Source organism: Canis lupus, chromosome 6 (assembly GCF_048164855.1).
Source record: "Canis lupus baileyi chromosome 6, mCanLup2.hap1, whole genome shotgun sequence".
Taxonomy (NCBI): Eukaryota; Metazoa; Chordata; class Mammalia; order Carnivora; family Canidae; genus Canis; species Canis lupus.
The window spans coordinates 50028571-50046394 of NC_132843.1; the positions used below are offsets into that span (position 1 = coordinate 50028571).

At 42.4% G+C, this 17824-nt stretch overlaps 1 protein-coding gene across 6 annotated transcripts in view; it reads right to left on the bottom strand.

Annotated features, from left to right (window-relative positions):
• The window catches only part of ILDR2 (immunoglobulin like domain containing receptor 2), a 60880-nt gene that overhangs the window by 12162 nt on the left and 30894 nt on the right, over window positions 1–17824 (bottom strand). For 4 of the 6 annotated variants that reach the window (XM_072830437.1, XM_072830439.1, XM_072830440.1 and 1 more), the window contains exons 4-7: window positions 13456–13512; window positions 10609–10755; window positions 9332–9508; window positions 764–877 (exon numbers count right to left, since the gene is read on the bottom strand). In XM_072830437.1, coding sequence (XP_072686538.1) covers window positions 764–877; window positions 9332–9508; window positions 10609–10755; window positions 13456–13512 — 495 coding nt within the window. The remainder of the gene's footprint in view (window positions 1–763; window positions 878–9331; window positions 9509–10608; window positions 10756–13455; window positions 13513–17824) is intronic. The other 2 variants (XM_072830442.1, XM_072830441.1) reach the window with 2 other exon arrangements.

The following is a 17824-nucleotide window of genomic DNA, read 5'->3' on the forward strand; positions in this document are numbered from 1 at the left end:
TCTCTCCTTGCTTCCAAGGCAAGCAGGGTTCAAAGAGAGAGACACAGTGACCTCACTGCCATGCCTGCCAGCACCGCCCAATAATTAGCCCGTCCAGGTCAGACCTGCCCTGTGCTCTCTCTCATCATACATGGTAATTTGGAATCCACCCCCAAATAATCAGCTGTGCCAGCTGCAGGGTGTCCAAGGGCTGTGGGTGAGTTAAGGTTGGGGCCTTGCCACTTACAAACTCAGTAATTTAAAAGTCCTTTTGACAAAAGGGGCACCTCTTTGCTAGCCCATCAATCTCTGCTGCTGGGAATCTCAGAGGAACACAGGCTTCTTCTTTGTAGATTCATTTGGCCAACTTATTCTTCTACTTCATCTAGGCCTCCATGTAGCAAGTCGGCAGCTGGACCATTCAAGGGTAGGAGTTTTCATGTTGGAAAAAACTCACCTTTTTAGTCACTATTTTGAGTATATTTTAAAGAGAGTAGTAGGGAAAGACTCTCTGAATAAAACTTTTCCAACCCCAGGATTGCATAGGCCCAGCAATGCTGACTGCTCCACAGAGAGAGAAACAACATAAACCAAGGTGGTCCACCAGAGGCCCTGTTTCTCCTTTCTGTGGACTTAGAGCTACTTTCTTCAGGATATCACCAGCATCCCTGCTAGTTCAAAGTCCTGGGAGCTCGGGGCTGCCCAAGTTTGCTAACCCTCAAATCCCCTTTAGCTGTGAACTCCTGCATGATGCACAGATCACAAAGAAGTAACTGATGCTCACATCTGCCTCTCATCCTTCTGGCTGGATCAAACTGAGCCAGCTCCTTCTCGACGTAGTACAGGACCTTCATGGAGTCTCTCTCTTTGTCAGCTTGAATCCGGTAACCTTTGCGAACTGTTGAGAAAGGGCAGGAGAGGGAGCTGAAAAAAGCAGGAGAGGGCCTCCACTTACTTTACCAAGTAAAACACTTGGCTCCTGCTTATAACAATTCTTTTTGAAATCACCAGAAATAATCATTTACGTTTATACTTAATTGGAACCATACCTGAGATCCCTTTTATCAGATGGTGCCCCTGGAATGGAGGAACAGCAGGTAAACAACAAAATTCTATTACAGTATAGTTTGGGTCATTTTTTACCTTCTGCTTCCTACCCTCTGACCTCCTGTAGCTCCACGTAAAGCTCAGAGATGTATACTTACACTAAAAAAAGACAATTTTCTAGACCGAGGACACAGATCACTCTATACCATCTGAGGATCACATCTTTACTTGGTGGGAGCACATGTAAATAAAACAGACACCCAAACATCAGGGACCTTGATGAAGGTAGCCTAAAAGCCTCTAGTTTCATGGGAGACGATGTAAAAACTCCGTAACAGGGTGGTGCATAAGAGCCAACATGATTGACAATAAGACACATTAGTGCAAAATATGTGGATTGCTAATTATGGTTCCATTTTATTTCTTCGACATTTTCCTTTTAGGAGAGGGAATACCATACTCTAGACATGATTAATTCAACCTGCTGCTATGTGGTTACAAGCAGGTGTTGTTTGGGGGGCTTAATAAAAACATTAATTTTTATTAATTTTGTTAATAAAAAACAAAGCGTGAGAGATATACCACCTCCAGTGTTCCCATCACTCATAGTCTCAGGAGCAAAGCCTGTTTAAGCCCCACATCACTTAGTATCAGTCAAGTCCAATACCAGCCTCAAGGGTGATCAGACACAGGCAAGTGTCATCTTTACAAATAAGAGAAACAAGAGAGAGAAAGAACGAATGGAACGGGAACAGGACCACAGTGGTGAGAGACAACACTCATTGGGTACTGTAAATGTGCTAGGTACTGTGCTAAATGCTTTACGTGGACATTTGTTCCTCAAAAGCCCTACTGAAGTTAGTATTAGCCTCATTTTATGGTTGTGAAAACTTTGGCTCACAGAGGTTTCATAACCTGCTCAAGAATAACTGGCAGCACTGGGGCTAGAACTATGTACCTTGATAGAAACCTCTCTGGAGCCCAGAAGTAGAGGTAGTAAGGAGAGACAGAAGAGGAAGACAAGGAAGCCCAGAGTAGGAAACGCTCGTAGGTGTGCCACGGCTGGTATGATCAGTCCTATCTTCGGGCCAGTCAGGACTATACAATGGGATGGAAGCAAGTAACCCAAATCCCAACATTCTGTTTCCAAAGCAGGGCAAATACCAAAGATACCACACGACTGCATGTGCCTCCAGAGGACATTCTGCTTTCTGCTTTCTAGTCATGTTACCTTGACTGTGGACAGAGCACATGGGAGATTAAAATAGAGTATCCCACAGCACTCTGATCACAGCCCTGGCACTGAAGACTAAAAGAACATCCCCACACCCATTTGCAGGTGCACTGATTTTTCTGTATGAGCACATTCTGAGTTGTTCATATTCACCTCAAATTGTGGAATTACTTAAAAAAAATTAATGAATCTCAGCACACGCTTTTAATCTCAGCACACCTTCTCCTGGGGGGGTTAGAGCCCATAATCCTTATGCTGAAGCAATTATTAATAGGAATTATTTTATTTATCAAGCTACACACTCTTCCATCTCTGCAGAGGCGTTTACAGAGTTGTACAGACAGTTCAATTAAAATGCAATTATCCCACAGAACCGCTATGTCTGTTCTGAGGCAGTTATGTCTGATGGATGAAACACAGGGCTAGGAAGTAAGGGATCAGGATTTGTAGGCATGTTGCTGGTTTATTGAGGGACCTCAAATAAATGATGACCTATCAAGGATCCAGTTTTCATGTCTATAAAATGCAACTAATACTTCCCAGCCTTTGTCTTCATAAAAAAGAGAAGACAAATATAGAGAAAAATTTAAAAAGAAAAAAAAGAAGACGACAAAGACCAAATCAATAGATTACTCTGAGTTCTTTATAATTATTAGGGGCAGCTCAAATGGCAACACATCCAGAAAGCTTTCTCTGATTCTCATAGCTAGAAAGTTCTATATCTTCTCTCTCTCTCTCCACCTCATTTCTCTCTTATAAATCATTTACTTTGAACTTTCACTACGACTTTCAATATATGCTACTTTGTTCTAAATTATTTGTATAAATGTCCAATCTTCCCAGAGATACTTGAAGGAAAAGAATTCTTTTTTTTTTTTTTTGAAAAGAATTCTTATTCTAAATCAGTGCAAAGCCAAGGACACTGCTTAGTAGGCACTTAATAGATGTTTGTTTGAGATGAACTGGTGCCAGTCTGGGGATGGTGGTGGAGTTAATGACTTTTTTTGAAAGCAGTATTTTTAGTAGAGTTTCCCCCTCTAGACTGTAAACTTCCTGAGGATAAGGACCAGTTCTCTTTGTCTCTGCATCCCCACCACTTAGCACAGAGCCTAGCACACTGTAGACACTCAAAACATGTGTGTTTGTATGAATGGATGAATGAATGAATGAATGAATGAATGAACAGAAACTAGGAATAGAAACCACATTACAAGGGACTACAAAGTAAGGCAGAAGCAGCCATGTGGTTGGTTTGTTGGAGAGTTTTGACCAGGAAGGGAAGAACTTGAATGGTAGCTTGAGGGAGCAGCAAGTTTTCAGCAAGTTTTGTTGTTATTGTTGATGGTGATTATTTTTAAAATGCTAGGATAAAACTAGCATTTTATAGGCATTAGGGAAAGGGCCTACTCTACCCGACTTATGGCTTTATCTAGGTGCTTTTAATATGTGAAGCACTGTTATGGTACACGTTCAGTCATTCTGAGATAAAGTGGAGGTGGGGGGTGTTCCTTCATGGAACAATGTACTGGCCATCCCCTGGTGGTGAGAGATGGTGGCCACTCTGAGCAACAGCTGGAAACCTCTCAGTTAATTGCAACTTGCACTAGAGCACAGACTGTTTTCTGTGTCGTTATAACAAATTACAGTCCTGATTATGAGACAGATTTGATTACGTATGCACAGGTTATCATGTCCCTGAAAAATTACAGTAACTATTTCCAGCTTCAAAATGAAGATGGTAGGTTTACCTTTCAATACTGGTATTATAAAGGGACTCCACCAGAATAGATATTTTCAGCCTTGACTTCTCAGTCACCCCAGCTAATATCTCCATAAATCTATGTCCCTCTAATTTGCCAAGAAGTATTGATATTTAGACTTTAAAGGGATCATCCACTTGGTTTCAGTAGCTAAAAAAACTAGGCAATTCTCCCAGTAAAAGATGTTGGCTTTTGTTTTGCTTTGTTTTGTTTTAATCTGTAATTTGTCTGGAGATCAGAGAACTCTGATGTATGGTGATATTTTAATAAGATGTGTCCTAGACTATGGGCCAAAGTCCAGCACTTTTTTAGAAAATGACTTCTCCCCGCAGGGATGTTTCAGTTTAGGTTGGATGGATGATTTATTTATCTTTTTCAAGTTCTGTCTGGTCCAAGTCCTTTGGTTGGTGTGGCTCTTCATACTTGAGCTCCTCTAATTTATTAGCCTTGCCAACCTTGGTTTTAGTGAAGAGGGAATATTGGGATATTCATTCTGATGCCAAACTGTAACTTCAAAAATTCCTATTGTTAAGGCAGTTGAGTTGATACTTTTGACCCAGTTAACTGAAAATTAACTATTTTTCAGCTAATTTCTCCTTTACAGCTAAAACTAACTTATAAACTTGCAAAAGAAGTCTCTAAGGCAGATACCCATGGATATAGCCTTGTTTTTCCTGTCCTATCTTAATGAGCTAAGTAAGGCTGTTTATGGATGATGGAACAGCTGCCAGATTCCACCCCCAGGGTGATAGCAGCTCAGTTGTGGGAGAAGTGATGCTTAAAATTTGCATATTCTCTGTATACATACAGTAGGCATATATATAGACACACATCCTTATTAGTTTTGAAAATGACATTTCAAAACCCTACTTGCCTACTCAATTCTTTTGTAAGAAGGATGAGTGGGGGCCAGGTAGATGTGAAAATGAATTAGAGCAAAGCAAGAGAAGCTGTAGGAAGCCAAGGTAGGAGACAGTTGCATTAATTAAGGAAGGAGATGATGGTAGCAAGGACTAGGATGGTACAATACCGAGATGGAGGAAAAGTAAACTGATTCAAGGTTATTTTGAGGTATAATCTGAAGGATTTGGTGATGAACCAAATGAGGGAAATGAGGAAGAGATAAGGATGAGGTCCTTGCTTCTGGTCTGGGCTGCTAGGTGGACAATGGTGCCATCCACTGAGATAAGAATTGTAGACGTTGGTTTGAAGTTGAAAAACAGCAGATTAATTCAATTTCCTAGAGTTTAAGCTTGAAATCCCTGTGGGATGTACAGAAGGCAATCTGATATATCGGACTGAGGAGCAGAGGAGGGGTTGGAGACTGGGAGTCATGAGCATGGAGAAGATGAGAAAATGACTGAAGCCACAGAAGTAGGTAAGATTTCCCAGAGAGAGGACCTTAGCCAAAACAGGAACCCCAACATCTGGAGTGTGTCAGAGGAAGGGCAGCCAGCATATAGTGAAATAGGTAGGGAAAATTGCTAAGTAAAGTGTTGAGGAAGGCAAAGAAAGAAGAGTGCAGGAGAGGTGGTAAATGCTTTTGAGAAGTCAAGGGGCTTGAGAATTGAGATGTAGCCATTAGATTTAGCACTAAGGCAATCTTCACAAGCACTGGTTTTTGGAGTAGTGAAAGCTACAGCAAGATGGAAGTAAGGAATTGGTAAAAAGCAGAGGAAATAGAGACATGAAATATTCAAAATGTTGAAGGAGTTTGGCTGTGAAGAGGAGAAAACAGACAGGCAACTAACATCAGAGGACTATGGGGTTTTTGCAAATTATTATATTTTAATGGGAGAGATGTAAGCATGGTTTGAATGCTGAGAGGAAGGAGTCACTAGAGAAGAAAAGGCTGGCGATGACAGGGAAGATTGGATAGACTGTGGATTCTCAATAAAAAGGGAATCTTGACAAAGCTGAAGAGGCTGCATCCAGGGGAGGATAGGACGAGATAGTCTTCTTCTATTGGAACAGAGATCTCAAATGAAGAATGGGAGAAGGAATCAGAATGCCTCTTCTTGTCTCTCACATTTGGTAACCCTGCCTTTTCAACTACCCAGAGGGTTCAAAACGGCATGTGTACAAATGTAATCTTAAATAAGTCACTGTTGCTAGATGATTACCCTAAAATTGAAGTAGCATATAAATATAAAATAGGACAAATTTACATATTTATTAATCAGCATTTCTTAACATCTCTAACATTCTTTTTAAAAGAAGCTACATGCAACATTGGCTTAAGCCACCTTTGCCTTAAAGGACAAATAGCCAAATGCCATCATTAAGTCTAGCCATGGGACCTTGAGTTCAGAAATGTGTCCACTGGAGGATCATGGAGAACTCCATCCTGACTCTGTGAACCAGATAATGACACCCAGGGCCCGATTAGCTGTGGCCAACATCAGCTGTGCATTCTTCCCTTTTCCCTTGCTAATAGAATGCTGATTTTATTCATTTCTAAGGTGAATAGTGTTCTGAGCTCAGAGATGAGTCTTGATTAATTCAAGCCAATCTGGTAGAGAAATGGGCACAGGACATGGTTCTTACCAATGAAACTGCAAGGAGAAGTCTGTTAGAAGGGGCAGGGGCTTCTGGAAGAGGTTTCCTCACTCTTGAGAAAAGCAACACAAGGAAGAAGCATATCTTTTTCCATCTCTAAGCGCATTTAGTACCTGAAACTATGGGAGTCATGATAGGATCATGAGGAGAGCCAGCCCGGAAGGACAGAGCAAAAGATGGAAAGAACTAAGTCCTACACTGGTACCATCTGAACCAATCAATTAACCAACCCCAGAGCCATCTTTCCTTGGGATTTCTTGCTATGTGAAATAATAAATGTTCCTATTTTTCAAGTCACTTCTTTTGTTTTTAAAAAAGATTTATTTATGGGGTCCCTGGGTGGCGCAGCGGTTTAGCGCCTGCCTTCAGCCCAGGGCGCGATCCTGGAGTCCTGGGATCGAGTCCCACATCAGGCTCCCTGCATGGAGCCTGCTTCTCCCTCTGCCTGTGTCTGTCTGTCTCTCTCTCTCTCTCTCTCTCTCTGTGTCTCTCATGAATGAATAAATACAATCTTAAAAAAAAAACAAAAGAAAAAATTAAAAAAAAAAAGATTTATTTATTTATTTTGAGAGAGAGAGAGAGCAGGGCAGAGGGGCAGAGGCAGAGAGGGAAAGAGAATCTCAAGCAGACTCTCCCCACCCTGCTGAGGGCAGAGCCTGACACGGGGCTCGATCTCACCACCCTAAGATCATGACCTGAGCCAAAATCAAGAGTTGGATGCACAACTGACTGAGCTACCCAGGCACTCCCAAGCCACTTTTTTTTCTTTTTAAAGATTTTATTTATTTATTCATAGAGACAGAGAGAGAGAGAGAGAGAGAGAGGGGCAGAGACACAGGCAGAGGGAGAAGCAGGCTCCCCGCAGGGAGCCAGACGTGGGACTCGATCCCAGGTCTCCAGGATCACACCCCGGGCTGCAGGCGGCACTAAACCGCTGCGCCACTGGGGCTGCCCCCAAGCCACTTCTAATTACAGTTGGTTAGTATGGCAGGATGGGGCCAAAATGATTGAACTGCAACAAGCAGGAACTAGAAAAAGGTTTAAATCAGTAGAGAGGAAGTACTTATCATCCTATGAATAAGAATTATTAAGAATTATTTCATTATGAGAATCCATTTCTTAAAAAGTAAGAAGGAACGGGTTCTGGTGGGAAGGAAGGATAAAAAGACTGGAAAAAAGGGGAAGCTGCAAATAAAATATGAGACAAGTTCCATTAATGTCCCTTGGCCCACTCCATCCTTGGAGAAATATACAGTATTGTCTTTATCTCTCTAATTCCCTGTATGTCCTTGATCATTAACTTTTACTTCTCAGTCTGTGACTCATTCCCAGGCTCAAACGTCAGAATTCTACTAATAGTTCCAGGGAGAGAAAAAACCTCACAAATACCAATTACCACTGAGGATATCCACTCCTTCCACGGTCAAGCACTGACAGTTCAATCGTGGGCCAGATACTCTTCCCTTCTCCCACCACAGGAAGCCAGGATACCTCCAGGGGAGAAATGTCTGTTTTACCAACCCTACTGGCTCATCCACACCTAGGGATTTAAAAATCACCTCCTGCATATACTTCACACACATCTAACCTTTACTACCCTGTTCAAATGCCTCCAGGGAAGCTAATTTTAATGCCCCTCCACCCCTCTACTCCTCTGCCCCTGCCAATAACCATGAATTCATCATTCCCTAAATAACATGGCTAATCCCCATCCAAATAAACCCTTCTTACCAATTACTTAATTCTATGATGTGCATCACTGGGCAACTTGGGCTCTTCCTGAAGCCTCCCTTTCCTTCATTCCCTAAAGTCACAATTTTGAAGTATCTCTCAGATTTACCTAATCATTTCAATTCCCATGGCCTCTATCATGACCCAAGTGCTCTCATCCCCCCTTAATGGCTTCAATCACATCTCAGCTTGGGATCTCTGATCCCACTCTCTTCCATTACCACTCACCTTGGCAGCATGTCACCTCTTCAAGAACTCAGGAACCTTCCTGCAATGGCTCCCGCTCACTTATGGCACCAAACCCTGGGCTCTCCTGGATGGGTTTCAAGGCCTTCTCTAATCTGGATGAGGCTCCACCAAAGCCCTCCACTTTCTTCCAGTCAGCCACGTTGGAGACTGTCAAACACACACACACCCTGTTCTTCCAGCTTCAGGCTTCCACAGTGTGTCCATCCTGGGGGGTAATCAGCACCTCCCTCTCTGCTCTCCTAGTCCTTTGTCTCTTCTAAGGCCCAGCTCAATTTCACCACTTCCCTGAACACTCTGTAACGCTCCGGCTCTTTCTCCTTTGAACTCCTAGCACCATACTCTTTGCAGTATCTAACTGTCCTGATAAAAGTACATTCTCCCTCCCTGGATGGACCCTACTGCTTTCTGCAGAAACCCCATCCTATACATCTTAATGTCCCTTACAGTACCTGTTACACTCCTGAACACTAGGTGGGGAGGAGATAACTATTTATTAATTGGATGATCAACATTCAAGGTGTACCTTGCCTCTTTTCCTTATCATTTTAGTTATTGAGGAGCCTGGGAAGAAAGCAAAGACAGCTACACCCTGCAGTCCTTTGGAAAGCCTGCACTCCAGATGACATCTGATACAGCTGGAGGGATCCCATTTCTGGAATGGAGATCATTGTTTTCCAAAGAAGAATCACGGAGCTGATGGTTCTTATCAGTAAGGAACCAGAGCAGAAGCCAGAGAGGAGCATGGGGCAGGGCAGTCTGGAACTACATTTACCACTGTGGCTTCCTCCAGTGGAGTCACTTGGTGCCAGGGGAGGTGGATGCGGCTTGTCCATCAGCATGCCAGATGAGGGGGCTCCTCCCAAGGGGACAGAGGGGATGGAGTAAGGGCCGGGGACACCGGAGACAGAGGGAGGGTACCCGGCCTTTGCTGCTTTCCCTGCTTCATACACTGTGGAGGGAGATGAAGAGCAAAAGAGATTATATTATCATCCCACCCTCCACAACCCTCACACCAAAACTGCCTGAGGATTCGCTCAAGGGAGCTCCCGGGTGTGTCCCTGTGTGTACGTGTGCTCTCCTAGACCTGAATTGATTCATCAGAACCATTCTACCCCACTTCCTTGGACTCCTCCAGCTCCACCAAAAGTGAATGACATAAGGAATTACAGTGTTTAGTACCTGGCAACTGAGTAATTAAGCAGTACTAGGAGCTGTCACAGCAGCCTCCCAGTGACAGCCACAGCCCACTCAACCACACTGTCTGCAGGCCGCCTCAGTCCCTCTGGAGGAAGCCTAGCACTGGGCCACCCAGGGCTGCTTCCAGGAGGATCCTGAACCCTTTTAGAGAGGGAGGGCAGGCAATGAGCTTGCACTTGGCTCTGCTCTGTGATCTCAAAAGCAGAGCAAATAATCTGACTCTTCCTGGAAACTGCTTTATTCCTAAAGACATTAAAGATACATGTATGTCTTTCCCTTGAGGATGTATTTGGTTTCTGGCAGGGGTGCCCAACACAGTGTCTACATGGGCTTGGCCATTAAGATACAATTGTGAATTCTCAAATGAGGACTAGTCCCTTCGTGGACTATTGTGTCATGGAAATAAATAAAACTCATCTGTGGCTGGATGGTATGCAAAAGCTGCAGTTTGCACATTCTGCTTGTAAAAAGAAGAGTTCTCTGCATATGAGAGGCATGACCAGAGAAGGTTTCCTCTAGCCTAAATGCCTGAAGAGAGGGCAAAAGCCTTACTCACAACCTGACCATCTGGAACCTGCCCTTCCTTTCATCAGTAGTGCCAATGACAAATGCAAATGCATGGGTGATTGGTGTGGATAAAGAGTATGGAGAAGTGCATGCAGGTGAGAAGTCAAACAAGAATGGCCATCTCAGGAAGCCAGGAGCTCCCCAGCAGAGGAGTGAACCTGGAACAACCAACTTTTAAGGTGGAAGGAAAGGAGGTGGAGAAGGAATCAGGGCACACAGCTGTCTGATGGAGAGGTGACATCTCTTCTGATCACTCCTTGTCTCCCCACTGTTCACTTTACTCACAGGCCTGAGGGCAGCAGCAGGAATCTGGACAACATGGGCACCGGATGTAGCAACAGCAGCTGTGAGGGCAGCACTGGCACCAGCAGATTCCCACCAGGACGAAGAAGAGGAAGACTCCCAGGATCACCAGGCCAACAAACACCCACTCTGGAAGGACGCACAGAGAAACCCACACTGGAGGTGGCCCACTGTTGGGACACACACACTTTCATCACTGTCTCCTGTGAGAGGAGTGGGTGAGAGGGACCTGGGGAAGTAAGCATCTCATGACAAGGCATGGAGCCCTCACACTCAGGAGGAACTCTGAGAATGAGATGTATTGACTTTACAGGGTAGGGATATGGAGAAGGCAGAAGAAGGTTACCTAGGTCATACTGAACACATGTAATGACCAGCACAAAGTGACGGGGGACTTTTGGGACCCCCACCTGAGAAGAGGGTTTACCATATCAACTGTAGTGTCAGGACAAGTATGGACAAGAGCAGAAAGACTCCTGGCTGGGGAGAGGAGGAATCTTGCTTGCTGAGCTATGACGTGGTGGGTTCTGTGAATATGTTCCTTTTGTGGTCAAGTTATTCTTACCTACAAAAATATAAGTCCTGAGAAAAAATTCTCTATGTCTCTGTGATCTTATTTAGGTGGTCTAGGTCCCTTATGTATTCATCTATTTTCCCTGTTGAGCACCCCCATAACACCTGTACTCAGCATCAGGGCTGAGACCAAAACCTTTTGCTTATACCTGTGTAACAAACCATGGCTAGAGAAAACTAGAGACAAAGACTCAGGTAGAGAATATGCTGTCCCCATGCCCCAAGAATGGCTTGGTTTGATTGTACTCGGGCTAACCACGCTAAGTAGCCAGCAGAGCCCCAGCTAAAATGGTGCAGGGCTTTGATGACTATATTGGCTGTTTGTTAACTTCTGCTATTGTCACACCTCTACCAGGGGCTGAACACAAATTCTAGCTCATCTGCTAATCCAAAAGATTAGAGAAAGGAAACAAATTCCATTTGGCTTAGTAAAAAATGACTGTGACCCTCAAGTGACCTTATGTCACGCTTTCGGGACTTGGCTACAGGACCCAGCTTCCCACTGAGGCCTAGGACAGGCTGGAGCAAGCCAGGATTTCCTTTAAAAGTCCAAAGATTAAAGTGATTCATTTTGATTGAAAGCCACCTACCCCAAATCCCTTTACAATGAACTTTATGTACATGTTGTTTCTTGAATTTTGGTTATTAAATATTCCTTCAATTAAATGGTCATTCAGCTGGAGCTTGAGAATATGACATTTTTGTTGTATAAAGTGTTCTGTGTTAATGATAAAATTATCTGACCTTTGTTTAGAACATAATTTCCTCAGGAAGAAAACAAATAACTTATGTTTTCTAAATGTCCCTCCTTACTCAGCCATGTGAAATACATTCAAATTAATCAGGTCACCATCTCTTCGGGGAGGAAATGAGAAGGTCTTGCGCTTGCTGAGGATGGTCTGGAGAGCATTCCTGCCGAGGACAACAGATAGCGGAGGGCTTTGTCCTGGGCCTCATCTACAACACAGTAACATTACGTAGTCTGAGCCAGAGGTGAACTCTGAGGAGCAGAGGTGTGGGGTGGCTACAACTAGAGTCAGGCAGTCAATGGTATAAAGACTGGCAGGTTACCTTGGAGGAACAAAATAATGTTATCCATGGAAGGATTCGTGGGGGTCCAAAGGGAGGGATATTCAAGGGACAAGGACCAGATATGAAAAATACAATAACTCTTTCTTGGGACTGGGGGAAATAACATCTAGTTTGAAGCAATGCTTTGTAACATTGTGTGTGTAAGGAACAAATGAGTACATGCTGACAAAACTGGATAAGAGGGATTACAAAGAGGTATCCATTTGGGTCCTTGGGATCAACAGCAATATGAAGACTGTCTATATTTGGGTTGGCCAGCTCATGGCAAAGCAGGAAAATTTATGGAAGAATAATTAGTGAAACTCAAATGTAAAGATTATGGATGTTTTAAAACCTGAATAGAGTCAAAACCAATGGCCAGGAATGTTTTGTATCTCTCTGTCACTCCCAACTATTAACCCTTTGGCAGAAGCAAGACTGAATTATACATAGTAAAGACTATGTATTTCCTGAGTTCAGATATGTCCTTTCCTGTAGTTCATTCTAGTTTCTCTCTGAACTTCCATCCACTATGGACCCTGGGGCTGCACCGAACTCATGTTGGCTTGTCTAGGCTGCGGCAATCAACTCAAGCTACATAAGATGACAGAGGTGTGCATTTGGGGTTTCCTTGACACCTGGTTGGTGGATCTCGGGGATTCAGGGGGCCCAACAAGCCTCGAAATTGTATACTAAGCAATGTCTCTAAGTGTGTAGTTCAAGGGAGGAGGCGTGCATTACTTTCATAAGGCTTGAAAAAACATTTTTTGATAAAGTTATAAAAGGCAATTCAGAGTCACATGATTGTACACTAATGAATGGATAAACATATAACTTAGGGAATAAGGAAATGCGGATAATAATAACTCTGTTAAGGATACTTATAGGTGTCTCGGTACAGCTGAGACACTGAATTTGGAGATTGCCAAAGAGCCTGCAAGGCCTGACATGGAAGGACTGGGTCCCCTTGCAGCCTATTTGAATTATGATTGTTCTCTTAGGGCCTAGTAACAGAAGAAACACAATCTAAAGTCTTTTCCACTGGGCTTAGTTCATCCTGGAAAAGACCACAGAAATATAGACAAATGTGCAAATAAAAAAAAGGAGCAATTAGTGACTAATGCAGAAGCAAGACAGAAGGAGTGACAGCAAATTAAGCAAATAAAGAGTTAAATGACTGAATACCTGGCATAATCTCCACAGCAAAACTGGGCAAGAGATCAGCAAGCAGCCCTGTCCTGCCTAGAAGAGGTGGAAGGAAAAGAAGAAGGAAAGAGGTTACTCCAAAGGAAAATACAGCTTAAAGGCTGGCTCCAGTTGGCACCATCCCTACACAGGGTCAAAGATCCAGGCTCTAGCTGGTAGGAGAGGCAAGTCACAGAGGCTGGACTCAGTCAAGAGAAAAATCTTCTCCATCAATCTTTGGCAGCCATCTAAGTGAACTTTGCACCTAAACCAGATGGAAGCAGAAACAGAACTTTCTCTCCAACTATTTATAGGAGGAGGAAATCTCTGCTTCAAATCTGAAAAACCCGGCTTGAGCAGACTGGCATACACCATCTCCATTCATTTATACATTCTTCTCCACACATTTTATTGGAGAGTCAAACCCATCTGTATCCAAACGTTCAACCTACATTTTCATACATCCATACACAGTCCTATGTCCATATAAAAACAAAAGTACATATTTGGTTTTAACTCAGAATTGTCTCACTACATGATTCTATTTATAGCCTAAAGATGTTTCAATGATTAAAATTTTCAAAGGCAAGGAAAAGATAAAGCTAGATGAGTTATACGCTCTTCTACACTCCTTCTGGTTTCAGAAATACTCTATACATATGTATATGGTATGGCTTTTCCATATGGGACCCACAGCTGGCACTGTATGAACCCAAGTGCCTTCTGCATGATTCAGCATAGGAGCTTAAGGGCTGGTGTGAGAACAGGTGCCCCTCAGGGTTTAGAAGGCAAAGAGGTGTGAAGGAACCGAGACTATGGAACATGTGAGGGAGGAGGTTAGTCCTTCTAAAAATTAGCCTGATTTATAGAAAGAACCACTGAAAATGCTTTCACCATGTTCTCATATCAAATTAAATGTAAAGGCCCTGATGTGGTTTTTGCACCTATACCAGATATTTCTACCACACCGAAGCCTTGCTAATAAACAAGCTCCCAACTAGCAACAATATGAAGCAACTAGCAAAATTGCCCTCCTTTCAGACTTCTGATGGCAAAAAGCCACTGAGGTACCACTTAAGCATGCAACTGAAATTTACTTCACTTATGTGCATAACATATACCCCTAGAACAGCTCTGCCCAATAGAAATAAAATATGAGCTACCCGTAATTTTAGCTTTTCTAGTAATCACATTAAAGAGTAAAAAAAAAAAAAGTTAATTTAATACTATTTTTGACTCATACCAATGTAGCCAAAATATTAACACTTCAAAGGTTCAATAGCCATGTGTCACTATTGAATACACAGTTTTAGGGCTCTGTTTCTTGCATATAGATTTGGTTCATTTAGAAAACAAGTTTTTTGAGGTGCATGAGAGAAAAAACTACCCATGTGTGTGGTTTATATTTTGAGTCTAAAGGTTGGTGATGATTGGTCACTGGCCCCCCCGTTCTATCAAACCGCTCCACAGAAAAGAAGCTCTGATAAAGGTCAAAGAAAAAGAAGTTCCTCCAGGACATTTACTTTTTCTGGGCTCTCCCTAGCTATTCAAGGCCAATGTGGTAAAATATGCCTTGATCATGTCTCCTGCATGGGTAATGGTTCCTCATCTGAAAAATTAATCAGGATCACAATACATTCCAAGGTCAAGGAAGTATAGAGACTGACTCAGGCTAGCTCCGTTTTAGGTTTTAGCAAGAAGGGCTTCTTTCGGCGCTCCTGAAGCCGCCACCTCTGCCGGAGGCCGCAGCGGGACCCGCGCCGGAACCATGTTTCGCAACCAGTATGACAATGACGTCACTGTTAGGTCTTGAAGAAAGACCACAGAGAAAGGCACAGCCTGCTCAACCTGCTGATGAACCTGCAGAAAAGGCTGATGAACCAATGGAGCATTAAGTCACAAACCAGTCTATATGTGTATTATCAAATATGTAAGAATGCAGGAGCCTTTACTGATGACAGTAATCTATACTTTGAACCAAAAGATGCAGCGTGGTCTTCTGGTATGTTTTAGGAATCGGTCCAGATGTGTTTTTCCCAAGTAACTTGTCTGAACCATATAATGGTGTGCATTTTTCTTTGAGAGGGTCTATATAATCATTTTCTAGAAAGTATAGTTATCTGTACTAATGTTTTTATATGAAGAACATAGTGTCTTTGTGGTTTTAAAGACAACTGTGAAATAAAATTGTTTCACCTGCCTGTGGAAAAAAAAAAAAAAAAAAAAAAAAAAAGAAGGGCTTCTTTCCTTCTGTATTCTATCTCGTGCATCTGACATGGTAGGGATGGTCTGCTGTTTGCAAGGTCTCTTGGAAGAACATACAGGAGCCAAGTGGGACACTGGAGAAAGGCATCCTGAATTTGAAAATTCTCAGGCTAGACTTTGGCTTAAGCCTTCATGAAATGCTAAGAGGTGCCTCTAAAACTCACACGTGGTCTAATCCAGTTCCTAGGATGGGATGCCAGACAGGGATTTGGGGCCAGAGTCTGAGCAAGTGATTAGGAGCATGCATTGATTTCATCTGGAGTGTTCTGTGTACAAATATCTCTTAGAAACTCAACAAAGAAGCAGTGGTCAAGGATTAGGGAATTTTGGATGTTGGCCATCTCTTAAAGACACAACTAATATTAATTACCAGCCAATAGCCAATGATCAAGAAGTCTATATGCTGTGTTTTTAGCAAACTGGTTATGGGATACTTACTTAACAGTGGTTTAAAAAAAAATTCAGACAACTGGCACTTCTGAATGAATCTCTTATTATCTGGTAAAATGAAAAGGCTTTTCTTGTGTCTACTCTTTAGCTCTCAAGCCTACCAATGTTTTAAACATCCCTAGATGTGCTATAGCCCATAATTAACTACATTGATAATAGAAATGTTATTGATGATATAAACAACTGATTTGTACACCCTCCCAGGAAAGTAGTCATGTGATAATTATTAACTGTAAAAAATCCATATATTCAAGGAAAATATGGTGCTCATACATATTACATAAAGCACATTAAACTAGAAAAAGCAGTGGACTGGGGGTCAGGGTACTGGGAGTCAGCTTTGCCATTAGTTTACTTGCTACTACAGGCAAATTACTTCCTCTTTCTAGATCTCAATTTTCTCATTAGTCAAATGAAGTGGTTGAATAAAATGATCTATAAAGAGGGAGACCATATATTCTGGTGTGTGTCTGTTGTCCTGGTGTAAATATTAAGAGCACTACTTTTTACTCTCAAGGTATGCTATTTTGGACAATTAATTATATGGCCATCCCATCTATAACATTTTTGGTTCTCATATCTGCTACTTAGTGATTAGAGTTGCAAACTCAGCTCTGTATGTTTATAGGGACAGCAGGCAATGCAAGTAAATACAGCTTGCCAAATGTAATACCACAGGGAGCATTTAGGGGTGAAGCAAATGACAGATTATGTGTCTACGGGGACTGCTACTACTCACCTCTAGCCAGTTGCTGCCTCCTAGGAATGTGTCTCCATGGTCTCAGGTCTTCTAATTTTTCAAGATTAGCCAGACCACAGAGTTTTGTGTGAAATATCCTGATTTTCAAATGTTGGCAACTGATTCACAGTTTTTTTTTAAACACTAGACAAGCCATACAAAATATATTTTGGGGCTGTATAGAGGCCCGAGATCACATACTGGCAACCACTGACAGGTATATGCAAACCAACATATTTATGAGCATGTAAAACACACACAAAAAGCTGGATTTCCCCACAGGCTGTTTAGGTTATGTTGTTGGTTTCCTAACTTGCTACTACACACTGAATGTCAATGAATACAAGCTCTAGGAACCTATATTCGAATTAAAATCTGAAAGCAACAGTATTACATGCCAGGCTGTTCGCCCTTCTGATTTTGGGGGGGCTGGAATGGGTATCATGGAAGAACAATAAAGGAATTTTCATTTCTAGATTTTGTTTATATTTCTAATTCAAAAAAATTAAGGATGGGTGGTATCAAAAATATGGACAGGAGATTCACAAAGCTTGTCACTCCAACAGAAAAACATACATCAAGCTTCTCATTCTCCCTGAAGCAATGGAGTTTTCCCAGAATATGCCCATGTAGTGCTAGCCCCAGGATGGTGTGGGTGAAGAATCTTGCCAGATAGTGGGTGAACTTTAAGGTCTTCAGAATTCAGGACACAGAAGGAGTTCTGGGATAGCAGACAATATGACTATATCATGGCAACAGCAGAGAGAGAGAGTGCAAGTCTCTCTGGCTTTTATACCACAACTTATATTTTACTGGGACTAAAGACATTTTTAAAAGTAGATTTATGCTGGAATCATATATTTCTGAAAATAATTTTGCTTCCAGCTTCTTACCTAACAATTCCTAAGAAATGCT